A 21,050-nucleotide genomic window follows, 5' to 3' on the forward strand; every position below is an offset into this window, starting at 1 on the left:
AGGCTTCTGTGAGGACCCCCACCAACACCCAAGCCCCTCCCCTCCCAAAACAACAGCCTGAAGGAAGCCATCAGAGAGGGTCAGAGAGGCTCGAAACAATGTGACAAGAACGCTGAGGTGCAGCTCTCCACAGCTGATGGCTTCTGTGGAAGGGGTGTGGGGGAATGACTCGATTTTTCTTAGGGGGCTGGCCACTTGCAGTTTGACCATGCTCCAGTGAGTGTATGGACAACACGAATGGGACTTTGTTTTGCTGTTGGTTTTTTTTTCCTCCTACAGGGGGCAGGGTGGGGAGGTCACAAGAGCAGGCAGGCAAACAGGAAAGGACTGGGAGGTGAGTGAGAGCAGGGGGTACAAGGTGAACTTTCCAATAATAAAAATATTATTTTGAATGAATCAATAATAAATTCTTGAAGACCTTAGCGCCTCCTTTTCCTGCCGCCCTCTTGTGGTTGAATGAAAGAACTACACCCAGTGTCAGTTACCTGGGAATTGGCTGCTTCCTCCGGAATGGGAAGAACAGCTGATTTAGCTTCCTTAAGAATTGTTGGCGTTCCATAGAAAGGTCCGCTCAGAAGCGCCACAGACACCAGCTGCAGGGTGAAACTTGAGCCCAGTGACAGGAAGACCTGTAATCAAATAGTGACACAATCCTCAGAGTCCCATCAGAATGAGCCTTTCCCAGTGTTTAATAAGACATCACTAATTTTTAGCTAGCAGGGTGGGTGGCTGTCTTTGCAGAGAACAAACACACAAAAGTACAGCTCTTCCTCATGTGCTCAGATAGTCTAGAGAGTGCTGAGAGCCTGCCCAGAGCGGAGGAGCTGGAACACACAGTGAAGGTGGGTCGCCCGGGGAAACCCACTTCTGCCCTCTCCATTAAGCAGTAACGAAGGGCTCTAATGGTCTCTACTCAGAATGGATGCTGACATGGGTGCTTTTGTTAGGTCAATACTTTGGGCAAATAAAGATCATTAGCACATTTGATAGATTGCTAATGGGACATCCTGAGCATACAAACGGCAGTCACACTAGAATTATCTGAAACTTGTGGTGTATCTTCTCATCAAAACGTGGCTACAGGTAATGGTTGGCCAAAGCAATCACGCCTGTGTGCGCGTCTTTTTTTATCACAGTGAACGCCAGCATAGCCTTTCCTTAAACACGGAAAACACGTTCACGGTCATCTCGGACTTGACAAGAGCACAGCACAGATTGCATCCTCTCGAGGCTACGTTCTCTGGGCAGAACTCTTAGGTCAATGCTAAGGAAGCGAATCACGACATTGACATTGTAAGTCCTGTCAGTTGCACGTCATCTTTCCCAGATGTCTGATCCCCGGGCAGGTCAGCAGATGGCTGGGCAGCTAATGATGGTTTCCTTTTTTACCAAGTTCCTAAAGAATGAAGGATCAGATACTGTTCTGAAGTACCAAGTCAGTGGATCCTGCCTGCCTAGGCCCTCTGCTGATGGCCTATTCAGTACACACAGGCTCCCAGGGTAATCTGACATTAAAGCTGAACATGAATCTTGTTAGGCTCATGTGTGTTAGCATATATATACACACACAAACATATATATGTAATATATATTATTTGTATACAAATAAAAACAATTTACGAGCAGGCTGGAGAGATGGCTCAGAGATTAAGACTGCTGGCTATTCTTCTAAAGGACCCAGGTTCAATTCCCAGAACCCATATGGCAGTTCACAACTGTCTATAGCTGCCAGGGTATCTGACGCCCTTTTCTGGCCTGTGGGCATCAGGAACACATGTGGTTCACAGGCATATCTACAGATAGGACACTCATATACATAAACAAATAAATAATTCAAAACCAAATAACTTATGCTTCCCTCTATCCATGTGCATCTGTGACACGGGTCACCCATGTATTTTTTTAACTAGCTGTTTCTAGAAAGTTTCTTATCTAATGCTTCTTAACTATGACAAACACCATGACCAAAAGCAACTTGAGGAGGAAAGGGCTTATTTCAGCTTACAACTCTCAGGCCACACTGCACCATCAGTGAAAGACGTCGGGGCAGGAACTCAAGGCAGGGACCTAGAGGCGGGAACTTACAGAGGAGCACTGCTTATTGGCTTGCTCCTCATGGCTTGCTCAGCCTCATTTCTTACACAACCACCCAGGGACAGAACTGTCCACAGTGAGGTGGGCTTTCCTACATAAATCACTCATCAAGGAAATACCAGACTGATCTTATGGAGAGATTTCTATTTCTCACTGTGTGAGGGTATTTCCCTCTTCCCAGCCGACTCCAGCTTTTGTCAAGTTGACAAAAACCAACCGGACCGTGGGACCACTTTTGCACAGGCAGAAAGTGCATAGCATTAGTGACCACGTTCCAGTCATCTTTGTTGCTACTGCGCATCTTACAATAACCAGTGTGGTCTACGTGCTTAAGAGCTGGTCCAAGCAAAAGGGGTACATTCTGACTTACCCTCTTCTAAAACTAAGACTGGTCCCTCAGTGTGACAATGAGTGTCACTGTCAGTCTGGGCACATGAAGAAACACAGTTGTAGTAACAGCCTACAGTCCAATGCAAGGTGCTGCTGTTCGACCAACATTAAGGGTGCTTTTAGCTTTCAGAGTCTGATGGAACCTTCCCCTGTTAACAGACCCACTTAAAGACTGGAAGCCACCAAACAAATGGTTAAACATTTGCGTGCCTTCTGTGCTTCTCTGGAGCTTATTGGTTCAAAGGCCTTCCTTTCACCCAGCATGAAAAGGAGACAGAAGTTTATGGGAGTTCTTCTAAATAAAACCTCAATTTAATTTTTAAACAAACAAACAAACAAAAAATTGTTGTTGTTTTTCAAGACTCACTTTGTAGACCAGGCTAGCCTCGAACTCACAGAGATCTGCCTATCTCTGCCTCTGAGAGTACTGTAATTACAGGCATGTGCCACCTCAAATTTTAGAGAAAGGTGCATTCTCTGGATTGAGGGTAAAGGAGGGAATACTGGAGAAGTCCTGCTTTGGGTTCATGCATATGTAAACCTTCACATACTCCAAACACTTACCTGGAAGATTGACCCCTAATAACTTAGGTTAGTCTTATGCCACATCCGGGGGGGGGTGGGGTGAGTGAAAATAGAGATGGAAGTAAATAAATAAAAAAGCCAAGCACGAACAGTACCATTAATATGTCCAGGTGCGCTTTGTGTCCACACCCTGGAATGCATATGACCAAGGAGATAAATCATACAATTTGAAATAGATTAATGAAAGCTGTGATTACATGCAGAAAAAGCTTTATATGTAGCTCTTCTAGTAAAAGTCCACTAATATCTACTAAAAGAGTTATAAAGGCAATTATATTCAAATAGATTTACAAACACATAGATAATAGTTCAAATATGGTATTAAGAAGACCAAATGATGCTACAAACTATATCATTAAGATACCTATGTAACGTGAAAAAAAATGCCCAGACTTCCAAACTGTTCCACAGGTTACCAGAAAAAGCCTGGCAGCTAGGATACTGGCCAGATCAGGCTCATTAGTCCCGATGATATGCATGATACAGTTGGTTTTTTTCTACATATAGTCTGAGAGCAATTCTGTATTGTAAGTGCTGCCTGATAAAAATAACAGATCTACATTTCTCCATGGCGAACCTTAGTAACCAGTGACCCCACACTACAAAACGATAAAAATATATTCATTGAGAAGTTAAGGCAGTGGCATATTATGATTTGAATATGGTCAGAATGTGACGATATGGATGTGTGGGAATGGGTGTTTTATATTCATCGTCATTGTTGAATGTTTGAGAACTTCATGTGTGCACATATGTGTTTTGATCAAATCTACCCTCTACTTTCTCCCCTCCAACTCTTTATTTTTTCACTATTATTATATAATGATTATTATGCAATTTCCAACGTGGTCTTATGGTTTCCTTTAAATATTTAAATAAGCCTTTCAACTGAACAGGAGGTGCACAAGGGCTCTCCCTGAAGAGTTCTGCTGGGATTTTCTGGAGTTTAGAGGAGTGCTACAAACCTGATTCTTCAAGGGCACCACGTCTACTTTGTATCTGGTGCCATTTTGGATCACCAGCTGTTTCTCTTCATTTTCAGGAGCAACTGGGTCTTCTTTGTTGTCAGACAATATCTGAAATCTAACGGCCACATCACCAAACATGCCAGCGAGCCGGGTGATGTTGATTTGGATGGATCTAATGAGGCTCTGCCCAATCAGCACTGACTGATGATCTGGATACAGGGCAAATACGCCATGGGGGTCATCATTCGCAGACACAGAGAACCACGCCGTGCACTTTCCCGGGTCCAGCTCTGCACCTCCCTCCACAGAAACAAGCCTGACAGCATATTCTTCCTCCATCTCAGGTACGTCATCTGGCAGCAAATGGACGTCAAAGTTTGCTTCCCGCTCTCCATCCGCAATGGTGAAAAATCCGCTGGTGGAAAGAAAGTCTCCAGTGATGTCAAACTCACTGCTCAGCCCCCAGTGCACCTGGGATAAAGGAAAAAATTGGGAGTTATGCAACTCAGCATGTGGACAAGATGCCTCCCAACTCTATTTCCTCTAAGACATGCAAAACAGAAATGTAAATTATGTGTTCTGACATTCAGACAAACTTTGAAGTATATCTAGTGTGGAAGGGCATTAATAAACTGCTTTCATGTGCAATCTGAAGAACAGATTGTTTTTCTTAATCTCCTTATCTACCTGCTTCTAAAAGAAGAGCATGACTTGAAAGGATAAAGAGAAGCAAGTAAACTCTAACACGACATTTCCACATACACATCAACTTGTGAACCATACACAGTATTCTAACGCTAAAAATAAGTGTGTGGTATATCCTAAATTACACCTGTACATAAATGCAGAGGGCTCCATGCCACACTGGAGAGATAGGTGCACATCCGTGTTTATTGCTGCATCTCTTAGCAAAGAATTGGAGTTAACCTAGATGTCCATTAACAGATAAATAGACAATGATATTTTAATATATACACACAAATGAGTACTGTTAAGCTCTAAAGAAAATGAAGTTAAAACTTTGCAGGAAAAATGGGTGAAGTTAGAGTGTATAATGTCAACTGAAGTCATCTAAGCTCAGAAAGAAGAAAACCACATGCTTTCCCTCATATGTGGAACCTAGCCAATAGTATATGCATATATGTAAACAAATGTACACGTTGGTACAGTATAACATGAAGAAAACAAGGGCTGCTAACTACTGCGGAATGAGGAAGGACTGAAGTCAGGTCATGGTCACTAACTACGGAAGAAGACAGAGAGTGAGTCATTTCTCCAGTTCTCGTTGTGCTGTGGGTTTTGTTATCGGTGCTTGTTTTGGTGGTGTGTAAGTGCACGAACTATATTTGTTCTGAAAGTGTGGATGTAGTGTGATGTTCCACAGCTTCCGTTCTGAGTACCTAGCTAAGTGTGCGGAGGTTCGCTGAGTCCTTTGGACTTTGGCTCGGGTTAATTTTGGTGTGGAATGTTTTTATTTACATCAAAGTCTAACAGTAAAGTTTCTAGAAATTTTCAAAGTAAGTCTAGAACTCAATAATTATTTTTGTTGACTTTTTAATAAAAATATATATAATAATGATAATTAATTATTGCCTCACAAGTGCTATCTTGTGAGGTAATACAAACTTCTAAATGAAAGCTAACCCTTAATTCAGAGGAGATATGATGTGTTTAGGGAAATTTCACACCCTGTGAAACAAATGACAGTTTGAGCGAACAGATGACCTTATTTCTTAGCCAAGCCACCAAACTCCCAAGAGTGCCGGAAGCAGGCTATAGCAACAAACATGTGGTTCGCTAGAAAACATTTGCTTACATGGAACTGCCCTATGAGAAAGAAAGCCTTGACAAATATAATAAGCAGTTTACAAAAGTCCCTGAGGGGCTTATGCAGGGGAGGTTTCCTGTCAGAAGAAGTGAAAAAATACAAAACACCTCAGCCCTTCATGAAGGTGAAAACTGTCGGTTCTGCTCACTCCACTGAGTTAGTGCTCAGGGGCTGGTTCTCAGCGCAGAACGGAAAGGCACAAAGCCTCCGAGTTCCTCTGCAAACCCCAGCAACTTCAAGTCGGCAAAATCTTTAGCTAGAACATAAAGCTTCTCTGTTCCCCTAACCAGATATGTGAGGAAACTGGCACTCCTCCAGGAAAGTCAAACAAATAGTAATACCCTGATGTCTCCGGAGACGCCTTCGGCTCTCTCGACGAGGAACGAGATGAGCATGGCTCCATCTGACAGCGGTGGCTCGGAATATGTCTTCTTAGATAAGGACTCAGGAGCAAAATGAATGACTCCATTTGGATCACCGAACTTTTGTATCTGACAAACGTTAACAGGAAGTGAGTAGAAAATAGAATAACCATGACGAAATAACAGTATCTAACAGGTTAACCTAGGGATAACCAGAAGAAATTCCACATATAAGTGGAATTAAATACAATCTACCAATCAGCTTGATGTAAAAACAGACAACAACAAAAGAACCTTCCTCACTCTGAGTGTTGTCTAGCTCAAACTGGTTCTCCTAAGTTAGAAGCAATTAGAAAACTGCAGCTTACAGAAAGCAAAAGGGCAATTGTTTCATGCCTGCCTTTTTTATTCACCATATGCTTTCTACATGTAGCCAGGTGGCTCCATTTAAATCTATAATCTAGAGCAGACAAAGACAAAAAGGCCCCGTTACTTCGACGCTGCGGATCAAGCCCAGAGCGTAGTGTGTACTGAGCAAGTGTTCTCCCACTGAGCAGGACTCCTCGCCACTGTGCTGGTTAATGGTTAATGTTACGCATAAAATGGGCAAGGATATGACGTGAAATTGCCTGGTGAAACACCGCTCTTGATGTTGCTGGGAAGGTTCCTGTAGACAGGATTAACTTTTTGAATCAGTTGTTTCTAAATAAAAGACATTGCCCTCGATAATGTGGGCAGATTTCATCCAATCAACTAAGAGACTAAAGCTGAAGTAAACCCTTAAAGAGGCAAGACTGCAACTTAGAGGCCGTGCTTGAGCTTCCTGGCCCTGACTCCAGGAATACCAAGACACACGCTGCAACTCTTCCTGTTTCCTGCCAACCGGCCAACTTCATGCCTCTCCCCACAAAAATGGTACATAAGTACCTGTGCGTGCGTGCGTGTGTGTGTGTGTGCGCACATGCATGTGTGCATGTGCATGAGTGTGTGTGTATGTATGTATGTATGTACACAATGTGTCTGTATGTGTTTCCCTTTGGTTCTATTTCTCTGGAAAACACTACAGATCCAGTCCCCAAATGGAGCTGTTTCCAACTGTTTTTAGAGGCCATTCTTATTCCCAGAGGTCCGCTCTACTGGACTGGGTACTTCATAGGAAAGACACAAGTCAGGCCAGACCCCACAGCTTAGCACTGTGCCCAGCGAACAAGAGCCGTCACTTCCTGACTTGTAAGAAGTAAAATTTTAAAAAATAATTGGTGACAAAGATACTCTGTCTACCATGACACAACAAATATCTCTTCTCTAGAAATGCCAAACATTCTTCACACAGCAAATCTTCTCCAAGATTATAAAATAAGTACTTTACCAAGAATTATCAATAATGAGGCTGCCATAGAGTTAACTACTATAACATGGGAATGTTTTATTCGGAGACATTATTTGTGTTATTGTTTGTTTTGAGACAGGGTCTCCTGTACACCAGCTGGCCTCAAACTCGCTATATAGCAGAGGTTAAGCCTGAGTTTCTGATCCTCCTGCCTCCGCTTCCTCTAGGTCGGGCTATATCTTAGGCATACACCACCACACACTGGCGGTGGGGGAACCCGGGTTTCATGAATGCTAAACAAGCACACAACCGAACCACACCCCCACACAGACTTAGGTTTCAGCATTTTCATTCAGCATTAGCATCTCAAGCAACAGAAATAGCTTTCTGATAAAACCATTAAATCTGAAATTTTGTGGCGAATTCATTCAGACTTACCGTTACTGCAACGGCTTTAGCTCTGGGATCTAGTCTAGCTTCTTTCAAAGGCTTAAGCTGAACAACAAAAGTCTCTTCAGGTTCGCTTTCTTCATGGGGACAAACTGTGAGGATGATGGTTCTCACACCACCCTCTCCATCCCCAAAGCTGATGGTTCCACTCACTGGGTCCGCAATGTCTCCATTCTCTGGTGGCAAGGCCTCCTCAGAGCTGGGCCCCACTATGCCCCAGCTCACCTGTAAGGCATATCAGGTTTTACCAGAGATGGTTAATTTTAAGCAAGGGATTTTTGCAGTAGATGTGCTACTAGAAAAATTGCACAAATATGAAACTATTCTAGGATACATTGTTCTAATTCCTGGTTATCTGTGCTGAAAATATTCTCAAATAAAATGTTGAAAATAGTACCTAGTCTTTTGCAATCATCACAAGGCAAAAAAACCCTGTGTATTTTAAATATTTATATGTTAGAAACATTAGTGAAGTTTATAAGCCTAGCATTGCCTAGCCGTGTGCTGGATTCTGCCAGTCAGAGCATGGAGGAATGACATCAAAATTGTGAAAACTCTGTTGTGTGCATTTTTTTTTGAATATACATAAATTCTCACTGTAAAAATGAGTACAAGCGTTCAGATATTTGATCAGAACCTGGCATTTGCATTATAAGAAGTGCAGCTGTAGGTTTCTGTAATTCCAATCTGGATACTTTTCATATTGTCTGGAGGGAAAGACCACACAGTTCTTCTCACTCATCACTCTCTCTTTCAGCAGCATTGGGCTATTTCCTTCCCTGTCTCTGCTTTCTTGTCTTACACAACTCTTGCCTTCCCAGTCTTCTTTTCTCAGAACCCTATAAGGTAGGAGCCCAAGACACAGCTGTATAATCTTCACAACTCTAGCTATACTCAGAGGCTCATTGCAGGCATAAGGTTATTGTGGAATTCAAGTGCTGATTTCTGTACTCTCCACGTCTGGTTGCAATCCCTATTCTGAGAACCTCCTGTCTTAATGTTGTATAAACATTGCTCCCCAACTGTCCCCCGATTCTGCCAATAAAGAAGCTTTCAGCCAATCACTGAGCAGGAGAGAGAATAGGGCTGTACTGTCTGCCTGCTAGGGGATGAGGAGTTAGTGAAGGAAGTAGGAGATTCACCAGAGAGGTCCAGGAGACATCAGGAGAGGAGCTGGAGCAAGACAGCAACAAAGTGCAAGTATCCCAGGGATTTTGGGAAAAAAGAATAGCATACTAGCATAGAGGGGTAAGAGTAGAGTAATACCTGCTCAGTTATTATGTTGTGGAGCTTATTAAACAAATATAATAGAGTCTCAATTATTTGAATACTAGCAGGGTAAGAGAGAAACTGAGAAACACAGAATTTTATAAGAATAATTTTGATAGCTCATGGTTTCAGTGGCTCCTTCCACACAATCACCTGCCATACCTTGTCACCCTGGTCACCTAACAATGCTCAGAACTCAACCTATGTGACCTCTCCGTGGGCTGTCTAGCAGGTCTCAAGTTAACACGGGCAAATCAGAATTCTTAACTGTCTACCCACGAGGCTGGGGCCACATGCCAGCTGCTTCTAGGAGCTATCTGCAATTTCTCTCTTCTTCAGCTTCCCTTACCCCAACAGACTCCATATCTGTCACCTCTATCGCCATCACTCATAACTGTACAAAGGACAGCAGCCTCCCAGCCATCCTTCCTGCCTGTGCACTGCTCTCCTGCCTTCTTGACAATCTGTCACATGCAGCCAGAGGTGAGCAGGTAAGTGAAAATAGGGCGATATATTCTCTGGCTAAGTCTCCCTTAATGTGGCTCTTTGCTCTGATGATAAGGTCTTGACTTGTTCTAGATCAATCCTAGGGCCTTGGTGATAGTGACCTGCGGGCGCTCGGACCCTCTTGTGTTGTTATTTGTCAGTTTTAAGCCCCGACCACATAGGCTCTCCTGCCCACAGGTCAGGAGCCAGTGTTCCTTCCTCCCGAGTCATCACATCACGGTGGAACCAGGTCACCCAGGTGTGTATCCCAAAGCTACTAGCAGAGTTCGTAGGAATCACACTTTGTTGTTTTTACTGGTTTGCTGCCGCGCAAGCTTACTGTGAAGACAGTAGTCAGTCACACCATTTCTGAAAGTGCTCTCTACCTGCTGAACTGATTTTACCAGACTCATCCATTCACATCTTAATTTGCTGCTTAGTTTCCTGAAAACAGGAAATGGCTTATACACTTCTACAGAATTAATCAGGCTCAGAAGCTACTTAACACTTACAAAGCAATCAGTAGTAAATACTGTAAATGGGTAGGTAGGTAGATAGGCAGGCACGCCTGGGGAATAAGAAACTCCAACATTATTTGTAATACAGCAAAATTACTTTTAACATCACAGAAGAAAAACTCTACCTGAATCTCTCCCAAGAGTCCTCCAGTCCGCTCCAGCAACAAGTGTATAACAATTGTAGAGTTGGGGTTAGGAATAGAAATTTTGCTTTGGTTGAGAAATCTTATGACGCCAAACGGAGAGTCACTTTTGGCAATTGTGATTTTGCTCACTAGGTGGCGCCCAAGGATCGCTCCGCCAGTAACGCCAGTGAGCAGAATTTCAAACTGCTCCTCAAATTCACTGCATGGCAAGAAGGAGCAATCTGTGAGTCTAAACATATTAAAATGCTTGTAAAATCCAAATAGCTAGTCATTTTCCAAATTGGCCATATATATTCAAGGCGCAGCAGGCACACCCGGGGGAGGGCGCTCGGCAAAGAGCACACTCCACGGGAAGCTTTCACAACCCAATCATTAGGCTTCTTCCGTTCAACTGCAGAAGGTGGACTGGACCGTGAAGGGAACAGAAATTACTTCCTCTGTCTGAGACAAAATGAGGTGCACAAGCACCGTGACATCCCCCTCCTGGGCCTTCCCAGGCTCTCTCGAGTGCTGCTTCCCAGCATGAACGTTCACTGTCAGGGAAAGACACGAGCAAAGCCAGGCCACGGTGCCCAGGCCTTACGAATGCCCACGCTTTCCTCCCACCAACCTTGCACTGCCGTCGACGATGGAGACGTTTATAAAGCTCAGGTTCTGCCCATGCTGAAAGGTGAGCGAGCTGCCGTGCAGTTCGAAGCCTCCTGGGCCGGCAGGGGAGCCCCGGGAGCTGAACTCGGCTGACACGCGGCCGAGAGTTCCCCGAAGCCTCAGCACCGGAAGGGCGATCACGCCGGCATCTTCCTCCACTGTGACAGGAATGTGGATTAGCCAGGTTACTGGGGAAAGCACGGAGTTTACACGATTCAACCAGACTGGACCAGGCAATTAAAAGCAACGGCCCAGGGCACACTCCCCTAGTTTTCACAGTTCACTTATCACCTTAAAAAAATAGTGAAAGTTTTGTAGCTCTCATCTTTTCATAAAGAACAGTCTGCCAGATGCTGAGATCTAGAGTGATTGACTTTTTAAAACGTGAACAGCTTGTGCAGTCATTTGTACAGTGTTCTTCCTCCTCACGCTATGCAAATAAGAGAGCCCCGCCTAAGACAGTGGGAGAAGAACACAGTGTGTACTAAACGGAAATAGTCTGGATTGCTTTTGTACGTTTAGCTGAGATACAAATGGTTCACGTAAGGGGCCTTATAGTATTCCTGCCACACAACATGTTTCACGTGTAACGTGTGTGCGTGCTCGTGTGCACACGGCTTATGTGTGGTGCTCAGAAACGACCTGCTGGAGCCAGCCCTCCTCTCACCAGCAGGTCCCCAGGGTCGATTTCAGCTTGTCAGGTTGGCGGTAACTGCACTTGGATATCTCAGTAGCACTCATATGAACATTTTTAAATCTACGCACAGAAACTATTATATTTTCTGATCCTAGAAAATATATCAGAAAATATCAACATCAGTCTTTGATTTAAATTTAAAAATTAAACTTTTTAAGTTAAAAAAGTATTAACTACCAAAACTTTCTCCAAGAAACAATGAATTAATGAGAAATGAGGAAACTGGAAAAAAATCCTATTTATTTCTTGATGCAAAAATGCAACGTCACTTTACTAGTAGTAGGCTGAAATTAACAAGATAGCTTATGTAATAGGCCATAGCTTATCCAAAAAGTCCTTAGGAGATGTGCAGAAGGTGATTCTGCCAAACTTTCAAGATAGCTAGACAAGGAGTCTGGGTAGAAGCAATGAAGGCAGTAAGTTATTAATTTGCATAAACAAGGTAATATGTTTATTTTAAAATTGTACTTATATTCTACCTTTGGATAAAACTAACTCCTAGAAAGGTAGTCATTTCTTTCTGCTTAGAAGGGAATGTAGCCATGTATTCTGTGTTCTGGTGGCACTAGGCAAGCCTGAGGGGAGCTGAAGACAAGATCAAGGACCCAAACATTATCTGCAGCGACAACACAGTAAAATGTTCATTTCAGTGGTGATTATTCTCTACAGTGTAAATAGACCCTGAGATATGGTCATATAAAAATGAAATGTACATAAATTGAAGTGTTTTCTTTTAAAACATTTTAGAGTTGTTTAATCTTTATTCATGTGTATGTCTTTGAACGTGCAAGTTCCCCAGAAGCCAGAAGAGGGCATCAGATCCCCTGGAGCTGGAATTACAGGTCTGTGAGCAGACAGATGTAAATGTGGTTAAATCAAATTCATCTTTTGCAAGAGCATTGTGCTGTTTGGTTTTTGTTGACTTGACACAACCTAGACATTTTCTCTGGGAAGAGAGATTCTTAACTGAGAAGATAGCTTCATAAGATCGGCCTTTAGCAAATCTGTGGGCTATTGTCTTGATTAATGATATATGTATGAGGGTCCCAACTGTTAAGTGCTGTCTGCTCTGGGCTGGTGGTGCTAGATGGTATAAGAAAGCAACCTGAGCAAGCACGGAGAAGCAAGCCAGGAAGCAGCATTCCTCCAGAGCAGCTGGATCAGTTCCTGTCTCCAAGTCCTGCTGTGAGTTCTTGCTCAGACTTCCTTCCGCATTCTAGACTACAAGCTACAAGGTGAAATCAACCCTTTCCTCCTCAAACTGCTTCTTGCCATGCTGTTTTATCTCAGTGATTGAGCCAGTACCAAGCAGCAAGCACCTTAACCACTGTGCCAATGAAAGGAACAGGCTAGCTTCACAGGTTTCTTTATAAATTCCATACCCCATGTTAAACTAAATTCTCCCAGCACTTTTCCAAAAGGCAGGAAGAGGAGCGGGTAAATTGAAACAAGACCCCACACTGTTGCAAAGGAATGCCAACGGTCTCCTCCCCACTGTGGAGGAGGTCCAGACGTCACAGCTCCCCCACCCACATCAGAGCGGGACCAGATGGACTTGGCACCTAAGACGAACCAATCATTTTAAAAGTCAACTGCTCTATCCAATCCAGTGTGGCCAAGCTTGCAACCTCCGAGATTCCCGTGCTCCTTCCCTTAAAAACCTCAGCCTTCTGTCTCTCCTAGCTGTTCCCCCTGGTTTGGGATATCGAGTGATGTTAAACCTCTTGTAAATTGTATCGATCCGGCCTCCTGGCCTCCTGCCTTGGAAGTTAGGGTCCCCCTGGGCCTAATACTATCTCTCCAGCTCCTTATCAATGCCTTAAACAGACGTTTTAATAGTCCTTAAAGTTAAACATATATTTTTTCCAAGCTGAGTAATCACTTGACTTTGCAAAATACAGAGAGGTTCAAGGCTAACTAAAAGTAACGAAAAATACTTTTAAAATGTAGACATACAAATGGAGAGTTATTTTTGTGATCAAACCAAAAAATTTGCATATAAGAATTCAGATTCTTTTGTAATTCAGAAAATGTTGTGACACCAGCAGAAGCCGACTAAGCTCACCTGAGATGGCAGTGTACTTTGGGTCAAATTCAATGATGCCCTCTGCATTATCGTTTTTCATTATTATGATCTGAACAACGGATATGTTTCCAATTTCAGGAGGTTGATCTATCTGAAGTCCATTCTCTTGGATGGTAAAATCATACCCTCTTGCAAAGTCACAGGAAATAAAGATTAAAACACAATACAATGAAATAACAAATGTGCACGTTTAGCGTGAACATAAATGTCTTTTTGGCTCCCATACCTTAGTTCTATTACACAGATGATGTTGTAAAGCTGCACAGTGAGCCCACAGTTTCATGAATACCTGGCAAATGCTCTACCCCAGTACCTTAATGGTTTTAAATAATCCCAATATGAAGGCTGTCTTGTGTAAAGTAATGTTACATATGTGTGTATATAATCTCCCAAGTATTTGTGGTTATATGAAACAAAATTACAAGTATGGACAAAATACAAACAATGACAACAAAGGAATCTAATTTAATTATGAACAACATCAGTTAATTTACTTATATAACAATGTATTTCTGCAAAAGACTATTTCAGGTTTACATTCCCTTCAAATAAGTTTTGACTGACTCACCTATATCAATTCCTAAAGGAAAAGAAATTTCAGAGGTCACTACACAACTTCAATCCTTCCTTCAATTCCTAAGTTCTTTGCACTTGGGGTTCACATGCTGCCTTGTACTGAAGGGTGGAAACTGCTAAGTATCTTACTTGTGAGGCAAAGGCCAGAACTGAGGGTTGAAACATTAAATGGGCAGAGCAGCTGCCCTCATCAGCATCCTGAGACAGGTTGGGTACCACAAGCCCTTCCAAAGCAACATATCTCTAGCCAAGAGGAAACACAGGGAACAGGCTGCATTCCATTGCTTCCTTTTCATATCAAATGAAGCTGGTAATTATTTGCAAGCAAAAACCGTTAACCAGAACTCACATGGAAATTTACCTTTGGAAGAATAGTCAACAAGGCAGATGATCCCTGTTCTGATTAATCAAAACCATAGACATGTTGCCACAGGTCGAGAGCTACTTTTTCCAAACTGCCTTCACTTAAGGAAGACTGAGCAATGGGAAGAAACTAATTCCCACTGTCAGATTCTGATTCCTTCCTTGAAGAAGAAAGATGTAATGTTTATGTGAATTCAAAATACATTTTTGCCTCTCTCGGGTAAGACAATGATCACTGTACCTATGTTTCTGAGTGAAATACTGAGTTGGGACAGATTTGAAGCATGATATGTGAACTGCACAATGAACCCTACTCTGCCAATCAAGCCAGCTCCGGGGAAGAAATAAGCCTCAGCATGATGAATTTTGATTCTTCATTGAAACCATGCTACACCAGTTTGGTCAACTACCATACATTTTTCCTCCCAGTTTAAACTGCTACTGGGCAATCTGAGTATGGTGGCACAGGCCTTTAATCCCAGCACTCAGGGAGGCAGAGGCAGGCTGATCTCTGTGAGTTTGAGGCCAGCCTGGTCTACAGAGTGAGTCCAGGACAGCCAAGGCTACATGGATAAGCAGTCTCAAAAAAACAAAGGAAAAAAAGCAAAGCAAAGAAATGCTGCCATAAGGCAAGAGTCTATCTCATTTACCCACAGGGAAGACAGACCGATATACCATGGAGAGCTGCCTCCCACTCTCTCTTTCAGGGGTCCAAAAAGGGGGAAGTAATTCTTGCCACCCCGGCTGACTTAGAAAGCAGCCAGCCGAATTCCTGGGAAATAACACATCACCAGCAATTCCCTGGCTTTGCTGGATCATTCCGTCTGATAAACCCATGTTCTCTCCGCAGGGAACAAGGGAGAGAGTTTAGAAAATTATGAAAGGAGTAGTCCGTCAGCTTCTTCACTGAGTCCCGACCCGCTGCCTCCCATTTCTTTCTCCTCACAGCCCTTCCTGTTCTGGCCTTTACCTTCCCTGGAGCTCCACTTTTGTAATGGCAAGAGCAAATTCCTCTGGGCCTTCAGGAAGGTTGTCATCAAGGATTTCGACATGCAGGCTTTTTGCCCTCTCCCTGGCTTCAAAGAGGAGCTCCCCTGAGGTAGGGATGAAGTCCCAGCCAGCCTCTGCTGTCCTGCTACCAGACTCAAACCAGACTCGCACACGTCCAAAAGAGCCACCTGAGCGGACAACTGTGACATTAACCTAGGAGAGAATTGCTTACCGGGTTAATTTGCATGTTTAATCCACTGCATAAATCATTTCTAATTATTCTATGTCCCAGGATTATGTTGGAATTAAATTTAACTCTATGAAAGTACAGAAATTACACTGTAACAATAATAGGAAGAAATTAATCCATGGGGGGGGAGCTTTAGAAAAGGACCGCTTCCCATACCAGAAACAAAAACGACAGAAGAGCTGCAACAGTCCACACCGTACCCTTCGTGCCGCTTCTGAAACGTGAAGCTGCTCGTGCGAAAATGAGAACCGGCCGTAGGGAGCGTCACTGGCCACCATGGTGATGCCGGTGGCAATGCTGGCTTCACTGAGCACTCCCCCCTCACTGATTCCAGTGAGCTGAAAGCCATAAGAACACTTCTCCTCAGGGGTGTCATCATCCAAAGCCTGTAGAAGGTTTAAAGGGGGCATTTTCTCTTACCCACAGAAATAATCATGGAACCACCCTTCAATTACACACACACCCCCACACGTGTGTGTACACAGATACACACACATGCATACATACATGCACATACACATATGTACAAGCACAGACACACAGGTATGCACACATATCTACATGCACACACATGTGTGCATACACATGCAAGGGCTAACAGCAGGCAGCCTCATTAGTACCTGAATCACTATAGTGGCCTCAGACTGTCCATCTTGCATTGTCAGTTGTCCTGATGTTTCAACAAACTCCCCCACAGAAGGAGGAAATATTTTCCAGGACACTGCGATCTCCCCCGAAACCCCTGGGCCACGAACAAGGCTACAACAGTCCATGGATATAGATTTAGTATATTTTTAATTAATTGTCTTTCCTAAACATTTGCTGTGCCTTTCAGTCAATTTTCATTTATTCCAAGAACATTATGACTTTAAATAACCTTACCAAACAACTTTAAATCAGGCAAGAGTCCTCAAATTCCAAGGTAGTATAGTAGCATTCCTATGCTACCATATATCTATCTTGACAAAAAATGAACACTAAACCTGATGTTAAACCATCAGGAATAAAAGTAAGTATTTCTGGGTTTTATTTAACATTCACGTACAATGTAAGTAGCCTAACAGATCTTCTGCAGAACAGAACATGGCGGTCCACAGTTGAGCACACTGGTGGGAAAGGAGGAGGAGCGGATGTGCCAGGTACAGACCTCAGGTAGCTGAGTCAAACCCAGCTACCTGAGCCGTGGCTGCTGCTTCAATCCTCGTTAGAAAATGTGGCGAGCCAAACTTGCCCACAGCCATGCTGGTTTAGCCGTGTGGCAGGGCCTGATCTGAGAACCCACAGAGTTAGGTCCTTAGAGAACGTCACCCCTTGTATGTGCCATGGCAGATTGGGGCCGTCCAGCTTTACCAGCATGCTTGTTGCTCAAGACGGCTCAGGGAGCAGCTTTCAGTTCCTCCTGGCTTGTTCTAGTTTCCACACAACGCTTACCAATATGCAACGTGGTGGTGAGTACTACGGAGGCTTGAGAATGATGGTCTAGGCCTGAGGTTCCCAGCTACCTAATGCTGTGCCCCTCTAGTGCCACCCTCATGCTTGGTGTTGCCATTTCACAACTGTAATTTCGTCACTGTTATGAATTACAATGTAAATATCTGATACGGATAATATTTGATATACGTCCCCCAAAGGGGTCCTGACCCACAGGTTGAGAACCACTGCTATTTAAAAAAAAATCACAAAATCCTCACCTGATGATGGCAGTGCCATTATATGTTGCTGAGGGTTCCCCAATAATGATGTGCCGAGATGATGATGCAATCCCGACTTCTGATGTGGCCTTATCTCCTTGAATGATTATTGATGCACTACCTACGTTTCAGATAAGATAGCGCATGTTGAGGCAAACATGTTAATGCACACGCACACTAATCAACTAGACTAAGATGCACTAACAGCAGGTAGGCACTGTTCGCCTTTCCCAGGAGGAGAGAGAGGCAACTGGCCCTGGCGCTGACGTAGACCTTCCTCTATAGACCCTCTTTGCGGAAGAGAGCAGGAAAAGCCTGGCAAACACCCCATTCTCACTGCACAGAACACATACTCCCCTGTGTCACATGCATGACCTCACCCCTGCAGTATTCCTCTTACCTCTGGTGGCCTCTGTGGCAAGAGCAAGAATTCTTGAGGGCACCTTTCTTAATTTTCATTTTCCTGACACTAGCCATAAAACTGGCCAGTTATTATTATTAAAACATTAATGAAAACTACCTAGTAATAAGAGACTACATTCTACAACTTAGCAGTAATCTAATGAAGACTGTATCCAAAAACATTACCATTTTATAGAAAAAATAAAAAAAAAAACATAGATGGAGTATTGTACATGTGCCTTTCTTGCCACAGCTTAATGACACTAAGAGTGCTTCATCATCTCCAAGTGTGCTACTGTGAGGCAGAGATACAGTAAGGGTTTGTGTGGGAAAAGAAACATAGTCTTATTTGTGTAGACATCAACCCCATCATTTTAGTGTGTTATCGCTGACCTATGTTAAAAGGTCTGAAGAAGATGGTGCCTTCGCATGGCTGTTTCACAGGTTAGTCAGAACACTCTATGGGTGAACATACAGGAAGGGTAACCAGCCACCTCTGAAGTGTGTGCACTTCTGGGAATGTTCCTGGCCTCGGCATCCCCTTCAGTGTTATAAACAGGCAGTGTAACAATAAGCAACCCTCGGTTTTAAAAACTTCTCATTGTTTGTGTTGTTTTTATTACTCTCATCACACAGTGAAATCATTTAATACCTGTCTATCCTACATATGTCTAAAAATTGGGATATTTGTATGAAATATTGAAATATCAAAGTGATTACTTTTAGATAAAAGCATGTTGACTTAGGCTATAATAATTATACTTCATGTGTTAAATTTTAAAATTATGCAATATATGATTGATATAAATACACAGAAATTATGCACAATAAGGCATCACTGTCAGCATTTCAAGTAATTCTAAATTCATAAAATATAATAACATAAAATGGGATTATATTGAGCATATTGCTATGAAGTCCAATTTCAAAACACAGCGATTATCTATGTAAGTAAGAATTCTTGGACCTGGAGAGATGGTCTAGAAGTTAAGAGTGCTTAGAGCCCTTGCAAACAGCCAAGTTTCTGTCCCAGCATCCATAACAAGCAGCTCATAAATGCTGTAAACTCCCTCTCAAAGGGATCCATGCCCTCTGCTGGCTTCCATGCTTGTACACACACTTACACACACACACACAAACACACACTCATGTACACACACAAACTAAATTCAATAAATCATTTTAAAAATTACTTTTTGGGGCTGAAAAGATGGCTCAGCATTTAAGAGCACATCGTACTCTTACAGTTCATAACCGTTCAGTTCCCAGCTCATAACGGTCCAGAACAGCTCATGACTCAAGGTAACTGCAGTCCCAGGGAGCATCAGTTCCCATGGTGAGCACAGTCACTCACATGCATGTCACCACAGGAACAGACACAGACCCAATAAAGATTTAAGTAACAATTTTTAATTAAAAATTAATTATTCTTGATTGTGATAGTGAGCATCTCACTATTGTTTAATCATTTAGGTCTCATATTTTATCTTATAAGCATAACTTTAATGAACAGCTTTATTTTAAAGCTTTAAAAAAACAGCAGTATCTGATCTTTCATCTATACGATATAAACTACAAGTAATGTATTGTATTTCTATACAATTATATTATATTTTTATAATGTAATACTTACAATTTATTGTATTACATCATAATTTTAATTTTTAAAACTTTGCTTAGTGTACAGATAAAAATGTGCATTTACATTGAAGCACATTTTTAAAAATTATAACACCTAGCATTGCCTATCTTTTCAACTACTTATTCTGAATGCACTTAATTTCAAAGATGATGCAAGTTTCTCTTACCTTTCACTGGAGATATTTCTACCTCATCAGCTGCTATCAGCTCAATGGTGAAGCGTCTGTCCTCCCCGACTGTGCTGTTTTGAAGTGTGTGCAATATAACAGTCTTTTGGGATTCATTCTACATTTAAACAAGAGGAAAACATTTTTCAGACTAACAAAAGTCAAACTTTGAATGTTCTCATTAGAAAAATAAGATTTATGAGTATGAGCTTTTTTTGATGCCAGTTTTGCCACCTAGAATTATGAATTATATTCATAAAGAATTACATTGTAAAAACTAGCTCTGACTACAAATTCCATTTTAGTTTCTTGAATGTGAGAGTGAAAAAAAAATCCACAACTCTTAAATTCATTGAAAAACATCCATCACTGAAATCCAAACTTGTAGAGTTACTTGTTCACATTGCAAAGAGACCAAGGCTGTGGAGCTGATGCAGGCAAGACACAGTCGACTACATGCAGAGAGGCCATCTCGTAGCTTCTCTATAAGAAGCTATAGGCAAGGCTCTGACACTCCTTACAGGATCTGGGGAAGAAGAGGGAACCAGCTGAGGAAGGAAGTCTGCAGCTCAGCGGCTTTAGGCAATGCCAGATTTCAATCTTAACAGCAGGGTCCAACATCCCACTTTTCTAAACTGCCCCCCTGTCCTGTGAGATGCACTCCCTGCTTCTAAAGTTCCTTCCCTATATTCTTCCATCGATGCTTTCCTGTGTAGATTTAAGCAGTCCTCTGGTTGTTACGGATATTCCATTGTTTGCACTTACAATTTTATGTTCATCTAATTGGTTGCTTAATATATTAATAAATGCTGCCACAAATATTCTTGTGCTTCATTATGTATACTCAGACTTTTGCAACCTTAAATCAACTTTGGCAGAGTTTTTGTTTGTTTCTAGACATAACGATTATTATTCCAAACTAAAGTTGTTCTAGCGTGTGTTTGTGTTAATAGGAACCATAACTTGTACCTGAGTGAGTTTACTTAACACACATGCATTTGCTGCTTGAGTAACATCACAGCTGATTTCAACACTACACTGGAAATCATTTTAAACAGTGAAATCCCAAATATACAAATGAGGAAAACTGACTTCAAATAGTGTATTATAAAG

At 42.4% G+C, this 21,050-nt stretch overlaps 1 protein-coding gene across 1 annotated transcript in view; it reads right to left on the reverse strand.

Moving 5' to 3' along the window:
• Adgrv1 (adhesion G protein-coupled receptor V1) overlaps nt 1-21,050 on the reverse strand; it is a 568,841-nt gene that overhangs the window by 356,440 nt on the left and 191,351 nt on the right. Inside the window, exons 60-71 of the mRNA XM_060383611.1 lie at nt 19,938-20,055; nt 17,728-17,848; nt 16,657-16,795; nt 16,237-16,422; nt 15,767-15,999; nt 13,837-13,985; nt 11,037-11,232; nt 10,406-10,625; nt 7,996-8,232; nt 6,207-6,356; nt 4,035-4,508; nt 486-629 (exon numbers count right to left, since the gene is read on the reverse strand). Coding sequence (XP_060239594.1) covers nt 486-629; nt 4,035-4,508; nt 6,207-6,356; nt 7,996-8,232; nt 10,406-10,625; nt 11,037-11,232; nt 13,837-13,985; nt 15,767-15,999; nt 16,237-16,422; nt 16,657-16,795; nt 17,728-17,848; nt 19,938-20,055 — 2,367 coding nt within the window. The remainder of the gene's footprint in view (nt 1-485; nt 630-4,034; nt 4,509-6,206; nt 6,357-7,995; nt 8,233-10,405; nt 10,626-11,036; nt 11,233-13,836; nt 13,986-15,766; nt 16,000-16,236; nt 16,423-16,656; nt 16,796-17,727; nt 17,849-19,937; nt 20,056-21,050) is intronic.

This window comes from Meriones unguiculatus, chromosome 5, assembly GCF_030254825.1.
Source record: "Meriones unguiculatus strain TT.TT164.6M chromosome 5, Bangor_MerUng_6.1, whole genome shotgun sequence".
Classification (NCBI taxonomy): domain Eukaryota; kingdom Metazoa; phylum Chordata; class Mammalia; order Rodentia; family Muridae; genus Meriones; species Meriones unguiculatus.